Source organism: Muscardinus avellanarius (genome assembly GCF_963383645.1).
Source record: "Muscardinus avellanarius genome assembly, chromosome: 1".
Classification (NCBI taxonomy): Eukaryota; Metazoa; Chordata; class Mammalia; order Rodentia; family Gliridae; genus Muscardinus; species Muscardinus avellanarius.
In genome coordinates, this window is record NC_137786.1 from 117,493,546 (window position 1) to 117,508,201 (window position 14,656).

Here is a 14,656-nt window from a genome sequence, read left to right on the forward strand (position 1 = left end):
CATACATATGTCAAAATATATAAAGTTCTACACTTAATATATGTGCAGTTTACCATATATCAATAATACCTTATTTAAAGCTATTGAAAACTAAAACCTTCATTGTAAAGAACAAATACCTAAGATGGCTGGGACACAAAGAGAGGCAGGATAGAACTAGAGAATTGAGATCTTTATTCTTACAGCAATTAAGATCTGACATAATCAGAACTGATTTTTTTTTTCAGTACTAGAAATTGAACCCAGAAGTATTCTACCTCCAAGCTACATGCCCAGACCAATTTTATTTTATTTTTGGAAACAGGGTCTTACTAAATTTCTGACAGCCCCACTAAATTGCCGAGGCTGTCTTTGAACTTGCTATCCTAACTTAACCTCCCAAGGACTAGGATTATAAGTGTGCACCACCATGCCTAGCTCGATCAAGTCTGAGTATTTAAAAACATATAATTATTAAAGCCAGGAGTTGTGACACACGCTTGTAATCTTAGTACTTTAAAGGCTGAGACAGAAAGATTGCAAGTTCTCAGCCAGCCTCAGCAATTTAATGAGGCCCTCTGCAACTTAGTGAGACTCTGAAAATAAAATAATAAAATAGGACTGGGGATGTAGCTCAGAGGTAGAATGCCCTTGGGTTCAATCCCCAGTACCCCACACACATACATACAATATAAATATAAATATATATACACACACATGGTTACAGAGTAGAATATGGTTTTAGAAGGTGAGACAGCAGGTAAAACAGTTTTACGGTTACTGCATGGTAACCTCACCTGATATGGTAAAGGCACAATAGAGTAGCAGAGTCAACAAAAAGACTGGGAGTGTCATTGACAGAAAAAATATACAGTGGGATATCATGGCTCTGGTTGAGTGTGCATCTCACTCTTAAATATATTAATATAAAGTATATTTCTGGTATGAGCAGCAGTAAAACATACCAGTATCTTATGGGGCCATTCTAAGCAATGTGTGTATATATTAATATAATATACATAAAAAGGTATCATATTTATATTATGGTCCTACCTTTACACTCTATTCTAAGTTGTTCAATCAGCAGCAGAATGCTCTCATAGCTGGGGTAAGGGAGCTGATAATCCTCTGAGGCTGTTTCAGATGACTGAGTTAAGTCATCAAGGTCATTCAGAGCTGTCATCTGTTCTTTGACCTATAAGTAAATGAAAGCATTTAAAAAAATATATCCCAGCTGGGCACGGTTACCCATTTTTGTAATCCCAGAGCTTGGTAGGCGAGACAGGAGGATCGCACAGGTTCAAGGCCAGCCTCAGCTACTTAGTGAGGCTCTCAGCAACTTAGTAAGACCCTGTTTCCAAATAAAGTATAAAAGGTCTGGGAGTATAGCCTAAGGTAGAAAAGCCCCTGGGTTCCACCCTCAGTACCACAAAAACAAAACAAAACAAAAAACTTCCAAGTACTTTGATCATATTCTAAACCTACAGAAGTGGCAATTACATTTTTTTTTTTTTTTTGGCAGGTCTGGAAATGGATGGAACCTAGGGGCATTCGACCTCCAAGCTACACCCCCGGCCCTACTTTTTATTCTTTATTTTGAAACAGGGTCTCACTAAATTGTGGAGGGCCTCACTAAATAGTAGCTGAGATTGTCCACGAACTGTGATCCTCTGGTCTCAGCCTCCCGAATGCTGGGATTACAAGTGTGCCCCACCACGCCCCATGGCAATTACATTCTTATATGAGCAAAAGCATTAGTGTTCTTAAAATAACTGATTTTAAAACTGATATGTGTCAAACTGGGCGTGGTGGCATATGCTTGTAATCCCATTTGGGAGGGTGAGACAGGAGGATCACAGTTCGCGGACAGCCTCAGCTACTATTTAGTAAGGCTATCTGCAACTCAGTGAGACCCTGTTTCAAAAAATATAGAATAGCCGGGTATGGTGGCGCACACTTGTAATCCCCGTGCTTGGGAGGCAGAGACAGGAGGATCACACAGGTTCGAAGCCAGCTGCGCGCACTGGCTTAGGAGACCCTGTTTCCAAATACAAATGTAAAAATAGGTCTGGGAGTGTAGCCCGGAGGTAGAAGGGCTTCCAGGAACCCCAGTACCACAAAAATAAATAAATAAATAAATAAATAATATGTATATATTTATATTTTTATATTATATATATATATAAAATAAATAATAGGGTTGCGGGTATTGCTTAGAGGTAGAATGCCCCTGGGTTCCATCCCCAGTACTGGAAAAAAAAAAAATCTTAATGTGTCTAAAGAATTCTTCCATCATTGGCTACTGTTTCTTACATTTGATGTCTACACATAACAAAAGGTTCTCTATCACTTTTTTTTTTTTTTTTTTGGTGGTACTGGGGTTCCTGGAAACCCTTCTACCTCTGGGCTACACTCCCAGACCTATTTTTATATTTTTATTTGGAAACATGGTCTCTTAAGCCAGCGAGGCTGGCTTCGATCCTGTGCGATCCTCCTGTCTCTGCCTCCCAAGCCCTGGATTACAAGCGAGTGCCACCACGCCCAGCCACAAATGGTATAACTTGAATTTTTAATGCATTCCCACTAAAATGACTTCTGATTATATTTTATAATACCTTGTCCTTTTCATCAGATGTTTTCTTTGAGGACCTAAAACAAAAACACAATCTCCTTTTAGAGAAGTATTAAATATGTAAAACACAAAGTCTCTTTTTATTATTTTCCTACATAAATCTGTGGATTTTTAATTTATTTCTTCAATTCATAAAGTTTATAGGTTATTTAAAATATATGTTAATTTTTGCCACATGGTGGCACCTGCTTGTCATCCCAGTGCTTGGGAGGCTGAGACAGGAGGATTGCAGGTTTGAAGCCAGATCCAGCAACCCAGTAAGACCCTGTTTCAAACTAAAAATAAAAGAGGTCTAGGGATGTAGATCAGAGGTAGAACGCCCGTGGGTTCAGTTCCTATTCCCATAAGTAAATGAATATATAAATAAATTCCAATTTTCTATAAGAAGAATTCAACTATAAACAGTTACATTAAGGGTCAAGAACTAAAGCTACTAAATAATATCATAGCAATAAATTAAATGTAGATAAAATTTTCTTTCTTTTGTGTGTGTGTAAGAGTCCAAAATACACCCTCAGCCCTTTATTATTTTTTGTTCTGAAACAGGGTCTGAGGGTGTCCTCACCCTGCTTACTGTCAAAGCAAAAGGAAAAACAATTTTACTTGCATTACTTTCTTGAAAGAAATATCCCAGGTACTTTGTTGTTGTTACTGTCATTTTCAAAAATAACAAACTTTTATGGTCACTAAAGCCCATTTAAAAAATATTACGTGGGCTGGGACATGATAGCACAGGCCTGTAATCCCAACACTTAGGAAGCTAAGACAGGAGGATCACAGGCTTGAGGACAGCCTTCACAATCTAGCAAGACCCTATTTCAAAAAATAAAATAGGGCTAGGGATGTAGCTCAGAGGTAAAGTTCCCCTGGTTTCAATCTCCATTACCAAAAAATAAAAAAAATACATAAAAAAGAAATAAAATATTACTTGCATCTTTACATGAAGGAAGCTCCCCCCCCCCTTTGGTATAGGGGATTGAAACCAGGGGCATTTTTCTACCTCTGAGCTATACCCCCAGCCCTTTCATTATTTATTTATTTATTTATTTATTTATTTATTTATTTATTTATTTATTTTTGGGTGGTACTGTGATTCCTGGGAAGCCCTTCTACCTCCAGGCTACACTCCCAGACCTATTTTTTATATTTTTATTTGGAAACAGGGTTTCTTAAGCCAGCGTGGCTGGCTTCGAACCTGCGCGATCCTCCTGTCTCCGCCTCCCAAGTGTGGAGATTACACAAGTGTGTGCCACCCCGGCCTATTATTATTATTTTTTAAATAAAGTCTCACTAAGTTGCTAAGGGGCACCTGAGTTCCTGAGGCTGGCCGCAAACCTCAGATCCTCCTGTCTCAGTCTCTCAAGTACTGGGTATTTAGGCATGTGCCATTATGCCCAGCTTCTTTATTTAAAATATACTTTTACTGCTAGGTGTGGTGGTGTGGTGGAGGTGGTGCCATTCCTACTGTAGGAAAGAATAGCAGCTGTGAAGAGAAATCCGCAGGGCTGGAAGACTCTGACAAAACTGAAGCCATTATCCCTCTTGATTTTAGTTATAATAATGATAATATTAGTAAAATTTGAAATTGCTTTGAATGGAAATTGCTTTTTTATACTAATCTGAAAGTTGATGTGAATATGACTGGAAAATGCCCTAAGATTGTGCTGAGAATAGCACTAATAAGAATATGACTATGGGGAAACTTTCAAGAGGCTACATAGAAAAGAGCTCTGTGCTCCTCTGCTTACAACATAACTCACTTAAGGTTTTAGCTATAAAAGAAAAGTTAACTTCAGGGAAATTTTACCTACTGTGCAGGGCCCTCCATATGCTGCTTATAGGGGTTGACTGTGGTATCCCCCTTTGAGGGGCTAGCACTAATCAGAATACTTTTCCACCTCCAACCTCCTCCACTTTCCTATAGAAGAGTGTATGATGAATAGAAAGCACAGAGTTAATATTACTGGAATATAGCTTGATGTCAGGACTCTGACATTCCTACTGAGGGTTAGGCAGGCAGGGACCTCCTTGGTGCCTGCTCACTAGGGCACAAGAGTTCTCTTGATAAACAACTTATTAGGTATTATAGAAAATTAAATGTAGGCATTGTATGTTAGAGAAATAGAGTAAGTTCAGTGGGGGTTTGGTGGTTGGGTCAGAATAAGTTAATAGAATACCTAGTGGCCAAAATAACAGATAAAATTAGCAGTTAATTTTAGAAGTAGAGACCGTAAATCTAATATTTTGTAGTTTAGATAGAGGACAGGATAAGTTCAATTAAAATTTATTATGTGTGATGTAGAGTAGTAGTAAGTTTTATAGGCCAATTCATTACAAATTAATAAAAAACAAAAACCAGGAAAAGCTGGTGGCTTTAAGATGTGTCTGCTATGTGGAATTCAGGTTGATGAGAAACTAAATGCAAAACAATGTACGTGTAATGTGGCTTTGGAAAACTAAATGAAAAACAAAATACATATGGTGTGGCTTGATGTAACTTGTCAGATTCATGTATAAATAAAGTATATTCTAGGGCATAGGCAGAGATGCCTTCCCCCCACTACTAAGCACCATGTCTCTCATTCTTCAGTTTTGCCGACCCTACATCTCCCCTCCAAGACCCCTGGACTGGCCAAGGCTGGACCCTGGTAGTGGTACATTGTTGTAACCAAGTACCTGGGAGGCTGAGACAGGAGGACTTCAGGTTTGAAGCCAGTCTTGGCAACTTAGTGATACCCTTAGCAACTTGGTCAGACCCTGTTTCCAAATAAAAAAAATAAAATGGCTGGGGTATATCTTGGAGGTAGATGTCTCTGAGTTCAATCTCTAGCAAACACACACACACACACACACACACACACACACACACACACACACACACTTTTAAAAAGTAAATAAAATAAGATATATTTTTATTGGTGCATGGTAATCTCACACAATAAAGTTCAGAGTGAAAGGAATATACATGTACTCAGCACATAGTGAGTTTCCTTCTATCTCCCCTTCCTAAACATAATATTGAGATTGACACAGAAATTTTCCTGCAGAAAGAGTCAATGGAAATGTTTCCATTAATTTTCTCTGCTCCACTTCCATCCTCTAGGCCCCTTCCACTGATGTTTCTCCTCCTTTATATGGAGTCCCTCTTATAAACCCAATTTCTTCCATATATGAGAAAAACCATGACCCTTCTCATTCTGTGATTGGCTAATCTTACTTAATATTCTCTAGATCTACCAATTTCCCTGCAAATAAGATAATTTTATTCTCCTTTAATGGCTGAGTAGAATACCATTGTGAAGCCCTTTTGTTTTTTTTATTTTTTATATATATTTATTTTTTGGTGATACTGGGGACAGAACCCAGGGGCCTTCTACCTCCAGGCTATACTCCCAGACCTATTTTATATTTTATTTGGGAACAGGGTCTCTTAAGCCAGCTGAGGCTGGCTTTGAACCTGCACTATCCACCTGTCTCAGCCTCCCAAGCTCGGAGATTACAAGTGTGTGTCACCATGCCCAACTTGCCCTTTTAAAATCAGAATATAGCTGGGATGCTTGTAATCCCAGTACTTGGGAGGCTAAGACAGGAGAATCACAGGTTCATGGCTAACCTCAGCTACTTAGTGAGGGCCTCTGCAACTTAGTGAGACTCTATTTCAAAATAAAAAATAATTTTTAAAAAATGGGCTGGGGGTGTAGCTCAGAGGTAGAATGTCCCTGGATTCAATTCCCAGTACCACAATAAATAAATAAATATATAAATAAATAAATAGAACTGGGTATGGTACAGCATGTCGGTAATCCCAGTACTTGCAAGGCAGCCAAACAAATTTATAGAGAGGTTCTCAGCAACTAGGTGAATCTCTGATTCCAAACAAAATGTATAATAGGGCTGGGTGTCGCTCAGAGGTAGAATGCCACTGGGTTCAATTCCTAGCACACCAAAGATTAATTAAATAAAATTAAATAATAATAAAATCAGGATAATAGTTAAACTTTTCAGGACCTACTATGCAACTGCTATGCATTATTCTATGTACTGTATATGTCTTAAATTCATTTTAATCTTCACAAGAATTTAGGTAGGTAATATATTAGGTATTTCTGAGTTTTACAAATTTTTTTTTTTGCACTAAAGACTGAACCCCAGCTGGGCATGGTGGTGTACGCTTGTAATCCCAGCATTTGGGAGGCTGAGATGGGAGGACTGCAGTTTGAGGATAGCCTCAGTTACTACTTAGTGAGGCCGTTTGGAACTCAGTGAGACCCTGTTTCAAAATAAAGAATAAAAAATAGGGCTGGAAGTGTAGGTCAGAGGTAGAGTGCCCCGGGTTCCATCCCAGCACCAAAAAAAAAAAAAAAAAAAAAAAAAAGAAAAGAAAAAGATGAAACCCAGGAACATTCTACCTCCAAGCTACATTCTCAGCCCCTTTTTTTGGTTTTGTTTTGAAAAAAGGTTTCATTAGGTTGGTGAGTCTTGCTACATTGCTTAAGTTGTCCTCAAACATGTGATCATCCTGTTTCAGCCTCCTAAGTACTGGGAATACAGATATGCACCACCCACCATGCCTGGCTTGATACTTGCAATTTTTTTCTGTGAATGGTAGCAGGAATTGAACTCAGAAACATTCTACTTCCAAACTATACCTCCAGTCCAATTTTATTTTTTGTTTTGAAACAGGGTCTCACTATGTTGATGTGAGTCTCACTAGTTGCTGGGGCTGTCCTTGAACCTGCAATCCTCCTGTCTCAGCCTCCCAAGTACTGGGATTACAGGCGTGCACCATCACACACAGCTACAAATATTTTTTTAAACATGACTTTATACCTAGGCAATTTTGGAAATCTACTTTCAATAAACTAATTTTTTTATCTAAATAAATTCATCACAGACATCATTCATCTATCCAACTATTTACTCATTCATTCAACAAATAATTACTAAGCACACAACATATGGCCATGATACTGTCTGTGCTACACAACCAATAGTTTACTTTCCTGTTGTACATACATAAAATCCTTTCTCCTCAGACTCTAAACAACTATTAAAAGTAATATACCTAATGTTTCACATAGCTACTCATGATAATACTGTCAAAGGCAGAGGTGTGATTACATTTTACTCAGGATGGTCTAATAGTCTGCAAGTTTTCAACTACATAATTTAAAAAAAACCATAAAACATCTATATATAAGTCAAGTGTGGTGGCACACAGCTCTAATTCAGTACTTGGGAGGCTGAGACAGTAAAACTGGTGGTTTGAGGCCAGCCTCAGCAACTTACTATTATTCTGTACCAAAATAAATAAAGTAGGGCTGGGGGAATAGTTTGGAGGTAGATCTTCATTATATCTCTATACATTCACACAAATTTAATGTTAACATTGTTTCACAGGGAAATAAAAACTTTATGAATGTTACCTTTCTTCATCCAGATCTGTTTCACTTAAACTGCAATCATCCTTCACTTGTAGCCAGTCATCAGCGCTTATATCAGCTTTCTCACACACTGGTGGAAGCACAGACTCTTTGGAGATCCAGTTTTCACTTTTCCTTACTCCCTTCATAGGCAAGGCAGGACCACTACTTTAAAAATCCACAAAAAAAGGGCCAATGTTTTCTAATAATTATACTAACAAAGAGTTTTTAAAATGGTAATATTTCAACTCTTCTCCACTGTAATTTATTTGTTAACTAAAAAAAGATAAAATACCAGTGAAATTTAAGAAAATATATATCCCTGGTTTCAAAAAACAGGGAAATATGCAATTATGATACAACTAGTATGAGTTGACATTTCAAAAGTTATGTTGGAGCTGGGTGTGGTGACACATGCCTGTAAATGCCAGTACTTGGAAGGCTGAGACATGGAGGATCACAAGTTCACAGCCAGTCTCAGCAATTTAGTGAGACCCTCTGCAACTTAGTGAGACTGTTTCAAAATAAAAAAATAAAATAGGGCTAGGGGCATAGCTCAGGTGGAACATCCCTGAGTTCAATCTCCAGTACCACAAAGAAAAAAAAAATAAATAAAAAAAATAAATAAATAAATAAATAAATAAATAATGTCAGAGCACAAGGAAGAATGGATGAATGGATTTGTTTGAGTATATATATGTATTTATTTATTTTTGTGGTACTAAGGATTGAACCCAGAGATATTCTACCTCAAGCAACACCCCCAGACCTATTTTTACTTTTATTTTGAAACAAGTCTTGTTGGGTTGATAAAAGTCTACTTGCTGAGGTTGTTCTATAACCTGCTATCCTCCTGTCTCAGCCTCCCAAGTACTGGAATTAAAGATGTGCACCATGACATCTGGCTGGAAGGGTTGAGAGAAGTAAAATATAAAAGAAGCACTAATCAGACAAAAAAGATGGCATAGAATCTAAGCACAAAAATTAGCTGGGAAAATGTAAAAATCATCGAAGCAAGTAATAAGAGATAAACTGAAAACTACACTAAACTTGAATGCTGTACTAAAAGGCTGGGGCTTAACCTATAAGCAATGATCCTTAAACATAAGAGTTAGAATTCGATTTTTTACTTTGCTTTTAAATATTCAAATGAAATTTTTAAAATTTCATGAGATTTGTAACATAAAAAATAAAATATCACCGGGCATGGTGGTGCACTCTTGTAATCCCCATTCATGGGAGGCGGAGACAGGAGGATTGCTCAGGTTCAAAGTCAGCCTCACAGGCTTAAAAGAGACCCTGTTTCCAAATAAATAAATAAATAAATATATGAAAATATCTTGAGGGCAAAACCTTTCTTTTAAAATACCCACGAGCGGGGGAAGGAATGGGGCAGGAATTGGGTAAGGGCTAATTGGGTGATGTATACATGTATGCCTCCACCATCTTCTACCCAATTAGGATGTATGACTATAATGCAACCAGTAAAAATTTGAAGATAAATATATAAATAAAATAAAAATAAAAACAACCCATGAGATGGGCACAGTGGCATATGCCTGTAATCCCAGTATCTGGGAGGCTAAGAAAGAGGGTCATAGGTTCCAGGCTAGCAGGCAGAAAAAAGGTCTACAATTCTAGAATATGAAATAATTTTCATGTTTTTAAAAGTAAGAATTAATGTGTTTAAAACAACGCACTTAGTGAGATCCTGTTTTAAAGTAAAGAATAAAAAATAGAGCTGAGGCTATAGCTTGGAGGTAGAATGCGCCCGGATTCAATCCCCAGTACTGCAAAGGAAAAAAAAAAAAACTCCCTCTCTCTCTCTCTCTCTCTCTCTCTCTCTCTCTCTCTCTCTCTCTCTCTCCCTCCCTCCCTCCCTCCCTCCCTCTCTCTCTCTCCCTCCCTCCCTCCCTCCTGGGGAAGCTCCATTTATTACTTAATAAATATTTATTGAGTAGCTAGGCCCTTTTCTAGGCAGTGAGGATATGGTAGCCAACAGACAAAAATTCTACTTGTGAAGGTGAAGTGTACACAGAGCAAGATGGAGAGGCAAAATAATAGAGGAGGCAAACTTAAAAAAAATGTAATTTTATGTGTTGGAAGGAAATATTAGGGTGATCAGGAAAGGACTTGTGAGAAAGGTTTTGTTTGTTTTGTGGCACTAAGGATTGAACTCAGTCCTTTTATTTTTTGTTCTAAAACAGGGTCTTGCTAGGTTGCTGAGAGTCTAAGTTGCTGAGGCTGGTCTCAAACCTGTGTTTATCCTTTCTCAGCCTCCCAAGTACTGAGTTACAGGTGCCTAGCTGAGAAAGTGGTTTTACAGTAAAGAACTGAAGGAATACAAGGACAAACCAGGAAGCTATCTGAAAGAAAAGGCAGAAATATGCCTAGTATGTTTAAGGAGTGGGGAAAGGTTCAATGTTGCTGAAGCAAAATAAGAAGTATTATACTTCATCTGGTTGTGGTGGTGCACGCTTGTAATCCTAGCATTTGGGAGGCGAGATGGGAGGATCACAGTTCGAGGACAACCTCAGCTACTACTTAGTGAGGCCCTTTGCAACTCAGTGAGACCCTGTTTCAAAGTAAAAAATAAAAATTAGGCCTGGGGCTATAGCTCAGAGGTAGAATGCCCCTGAATTCCATCCCCAGTACCAAAAAAAAAAAAAAAGTATTATACTTCATACTCATAAATATTATGAGTACATATACTCTTAAATATTAGGCAGACCCTTGGCATGTATTCTGAGTGAAATTGGGAAGCAATGCAGAGATAGAGTAGAGAAATGACATAATTTGATTTATATTTGAAAAGGTCCATTCCACTGTGTCAAAAATTGATGAAATGAGAAGATCAAATAGACTTTTATACTCTCCAGACAACAGCTTGGACATGGGAGCTAAGACCAGCTTCAGGACATATTTTGAAGGTAGACCTGACGAGATTTGACACAGATTAGAAAGGAGGTATAAGAGAGAAGAGTTACATTCGGCGTGGTGATGTGCACCAGCAACCCCAATATTTGGGAGGCTGAGACAGAAGGATCACAGGTTTGCAGACAACCTTAGCAACTTAAGATACTCAATAACTTAGCAAAACCCTGTTTCTATGTAAAAACAAACAAACAGGGCTAGGGATATACCTCGGAGGTAGAATGCCCCTGGGTTCGATCCTAAGTACCAAATAAAAATATAAAGGAAGATGAATTATAAGATTGATACCAAGGTAGTCAGGCATGTTAGCACAGGCCTGTAAACCCAGTACATAGGAAGCTAAGACAGAAGACTGCAGATTTGAGACCAGTGTATGGTAACATTTTTTCTAACATTCAATGTTTTTTTTTTTTTTTTTTTTTTTGGTGGTACTGGGGTTCCTGGAAGCCCTTCTACCTCCGGGCTACACTCCCAGACCTATTTTTTATACTTTTTTATTTGGAAACAGGGTCTCCTAAGCCAGCGCGCGCCCGGCTAGCTTCGAACCTGCGCGATCCTCCTGTCTCTGCCTCCCAAGCGCGGGGATTACAAGCGTGCGCCACCACGCCTGGCTTACATTCAATGTTTTTTAAACATTTTTTTCTTACCCCCAGATCTATTTTATTTTGAAACAAGGTCTGAGTAAGTTGAAGAGGACATCACCAAGTTGGTGAGGCTGGTTGTGAACCCGTGATCCTCCTGTCTCAGCCTCTCAAGTACTGAGATTACAGACAGGCATGTGTCACCGCGCCTGACTAGTATGTGGTAACTTAATGAGACTCTTTTTCAAAATAAAAAATAAAAACAGGCCGTGGTTGTAGCTCAGTTGTAGAATAGCCCAGGTTCAAAACCATGACAATAAAAAATAAAAATAAAATGATGTATTTGGATTTTTTTTTTTTTTTTTTTGGTGGTACTGGGGTGGAACCCAGGTGCTTTTCTACCTCTGGGCTATACTCCCAGACCTATTTTAAACTTTATTTGGAAACAGGGTCCCACTCAGTTGCTGAGAGCCTCACTAAGTAGCTGAGGCTGGCTTTGAACCTATGTGATCCTCCTGTCTCAGCCTCCCAAGCGCTGGGATTAAAAGTGTGCGCCACCACGCCCAGCTCCTATTTGGAATTTTGATACATGTTACTAAATCACTCTACAAAAAATATTTGCTAATTTCATTACCAACAGTGCATGAGATTTTCCTCACAATGAAATTCTATAGTTATTTTAAAGAAAATATTCGCAAATATAATGAGAAAAGTATCTCATTGTTTACGTTTTCTGATAACCTGAATAACCATAGTAAAAGCATAAAGCTGTTAATTATGAATATTAGTTCTAGTTAGAATTAGTTCTGTCGAACAATAACAATTGCCTCTTGTTGAATATTGCTATTGTCTTACCTGTCCTTTTCTTCAATCTCCTTACTAGCAAGTTGCTGGTTACCAGTTTTTCTACTCTTTCTGTATTGATTAAATCCATCATCATCACTGTCAGTAGCAGTGGAAGCATCATATAGGTTTCCTGATACTTTCACTTCATTAATTTGGTGCTTCTTACGTTTTTCTTCAATCTGTAATTCAAGTTTGATAATAAGCATAACTTTTCTAATTTTTTTTTTCTTTTTTGGTAATGGGAATTGAACCTAGATGAGCCAAGAAGGGATTCTACCTCGAGCTACAGCCTCAGCCTGATTTTATTTCTAATTTGGAAGCAGAGTCTCATTTTGTTGCTGAGGGCCTTGCTAAGTTGCTGAGGCTGACTTAAAACTTGCAATCCTCATGGCTCAGTCTCCCAAATGCTGGGTTTACAGGGTTGTGCCACCACATCCAGCTAGAATAACTTTTTTTTTTTTTTTTTTTTGCGGTACTGGGGATGGAACCCAGGGACATTCTACCTCTGAGCTACACCCCCAGCCCTATTTTATATTCTTTATTTTGAAACAGGGTCTCACTGAGTTGCAAAGGGCCTCGCTAAATAGCTGAGGCTGTCCACAAACCACGATTCTCCAGGCTCAGCCCCACAAATGCTGGGATTACAAACGTGCACCACCATGCCCGGCTGATAACTTACTTTAAATAAAAATAACCATTTCGTTTTTCTTGATTTTATCATTTGACTCTGAGCTTATCTGTTATTATTTCATCCAATTAAAATATGTTTGTGCTTCTGTTAATTTTATCATTACAGGCCATTGAAATTTTTTGCTTCATTTCTGTTTGCATGAAAAATAATTTTCCAAAATTTCATTAATAACCATTCTGAATTTTATGATTTTCTTTTTTTTTTCTTTTTTCTTTTGGTGGTACTAGGGGTGAAACCCAGAGGCTTTCTACCTCCGGGATATACTCCCAGACCTTTTTTATATTTTATTTGGAAACAGGGTCTCACTAAGTTGCTGAAAGCCTCACTCAGTAGCTGAGGCTGGCTTCGAACCCGTGCGATCCTCCTGTCTCAGCCTCCCAAGCGCGGGGATTACAAGGGTGCACCACCACGCCCAGCATATGCTTTTATTTTCATCTACTCTTTACTATCTAACATTGTCACTGCTTAAATGATTAGCATAAGTAAAAAAGACACAAAATACATCCTCTTCTGAGTTTAGCTACATGAGTTTCATATTAACAGCTAGCTTTAGAGATGCCACATTGTGAAGTTTCAAACTAATGCATGCATATCTATGTTCATAGCTGCTATGTTCATATGTTTTCTCTCATAATTCACAACTGCCAAACTATGGAACCAGCCAAAATGTCTATTAACAGATGAATGGATTACAAAACTATGGGATAAGTACACAATGAAATTTTACTCCACCATAAAGAAAAACACCTGTCATTTATAAGGAAATGGATGGACCTAGAGAACATTATGCTAAGTGAGATTAGTCAGTTGCAATGCTCTCCCTAATATGTGAAAGCTGAGGAGAAATGGGTCATAGGAGGAACTCTAGACAAAGAAGGAGATTCTATAGATAAAGCAAATAAGGAGACCTAACTGAGGGGATGGGAAGGTGGGAGACAAAAATTCTCCAATGCACATGATGTACTCTAACATACATTTCAAAGTCAATCACTAAGCCAAACATGAGGAAGGAAGGGGAGGGAATGGGGTGGGAACTGCGTAAGGGCTAATTAATTGGGTGATGTGTGCATGTCACTATCTTGTATCCCATTAGGATGTATGACTACAATGCACCAATGAAAAAAATTTTTAAAAAGTCAAACAACAAAAAATGTTGATGAGGATGTGGGGAAATAAGAACTCTTATACACTGTTGGGATTGCAAATTAGTGCAACTGCTATAGACATCAGTGTGGATACTCCTCTGAAAAATGGGAATGGATCCACCATATGATCCAGCTATATGACTCCTGAGTATCTTTCCACAAGGGCTGAAAACAGAATTTTAGAGTAATATGCCGAGACCACCTACTTCCTCTCGGCATCTGCGTGTGCGTGACAACCTCCCACGTAGCTAAATCGGCATATAGCCCCGAGAGAGGGTGTTGTCTCTGTCCAAAACACTCCTCCACTTTTAGATATTCTTTCATAACTATTATTCTTTTGGTAATGATTATTTTAACTCTCCACACGAATTGCTCCGGTGGTGTAAGATCAGGACTGTGAGAGAAACTGAGTCCGTGGAAAATAA

General features: G+C 38.3%; 1 protein-coding gene across 1 annotated transcript in view; it reads right to left on the reverse strand.

Moving 5' to 3' along the window:
• Positions 1 to 14,656, reverse strand: part of LOC308276473 (ankyrin repeat domain-containing protein 26-like) — a gene marked incomplete at both ends in the record, with an annotated part of 147,982 nt that overhangs the window by 74,467 nt on the left and 58,859 nt on the right. Inside the window, 4 exons of the mRNA XM_080715268.1 lie at positions 1,033 to 1,174; positions 2,595 to 2,628; positions 8,038 to 8,202; positions 12,405 to 12,574. Of these exons, the coding sequence (XP_080571394.1) occupies positions 1,033 to 1,174; positions 2,595 to 2,628; positions 8,038 to 8,202; positions 12,405 to 12,574 (511 nt within the window). The remainder of the gene's footprint in view (positions 1 to 1,032; positions 1,175 to 2,594; positions 2,629 to 8,037; positions 8,203 to 12,404; positions 12,575 to 14,656) is intronic.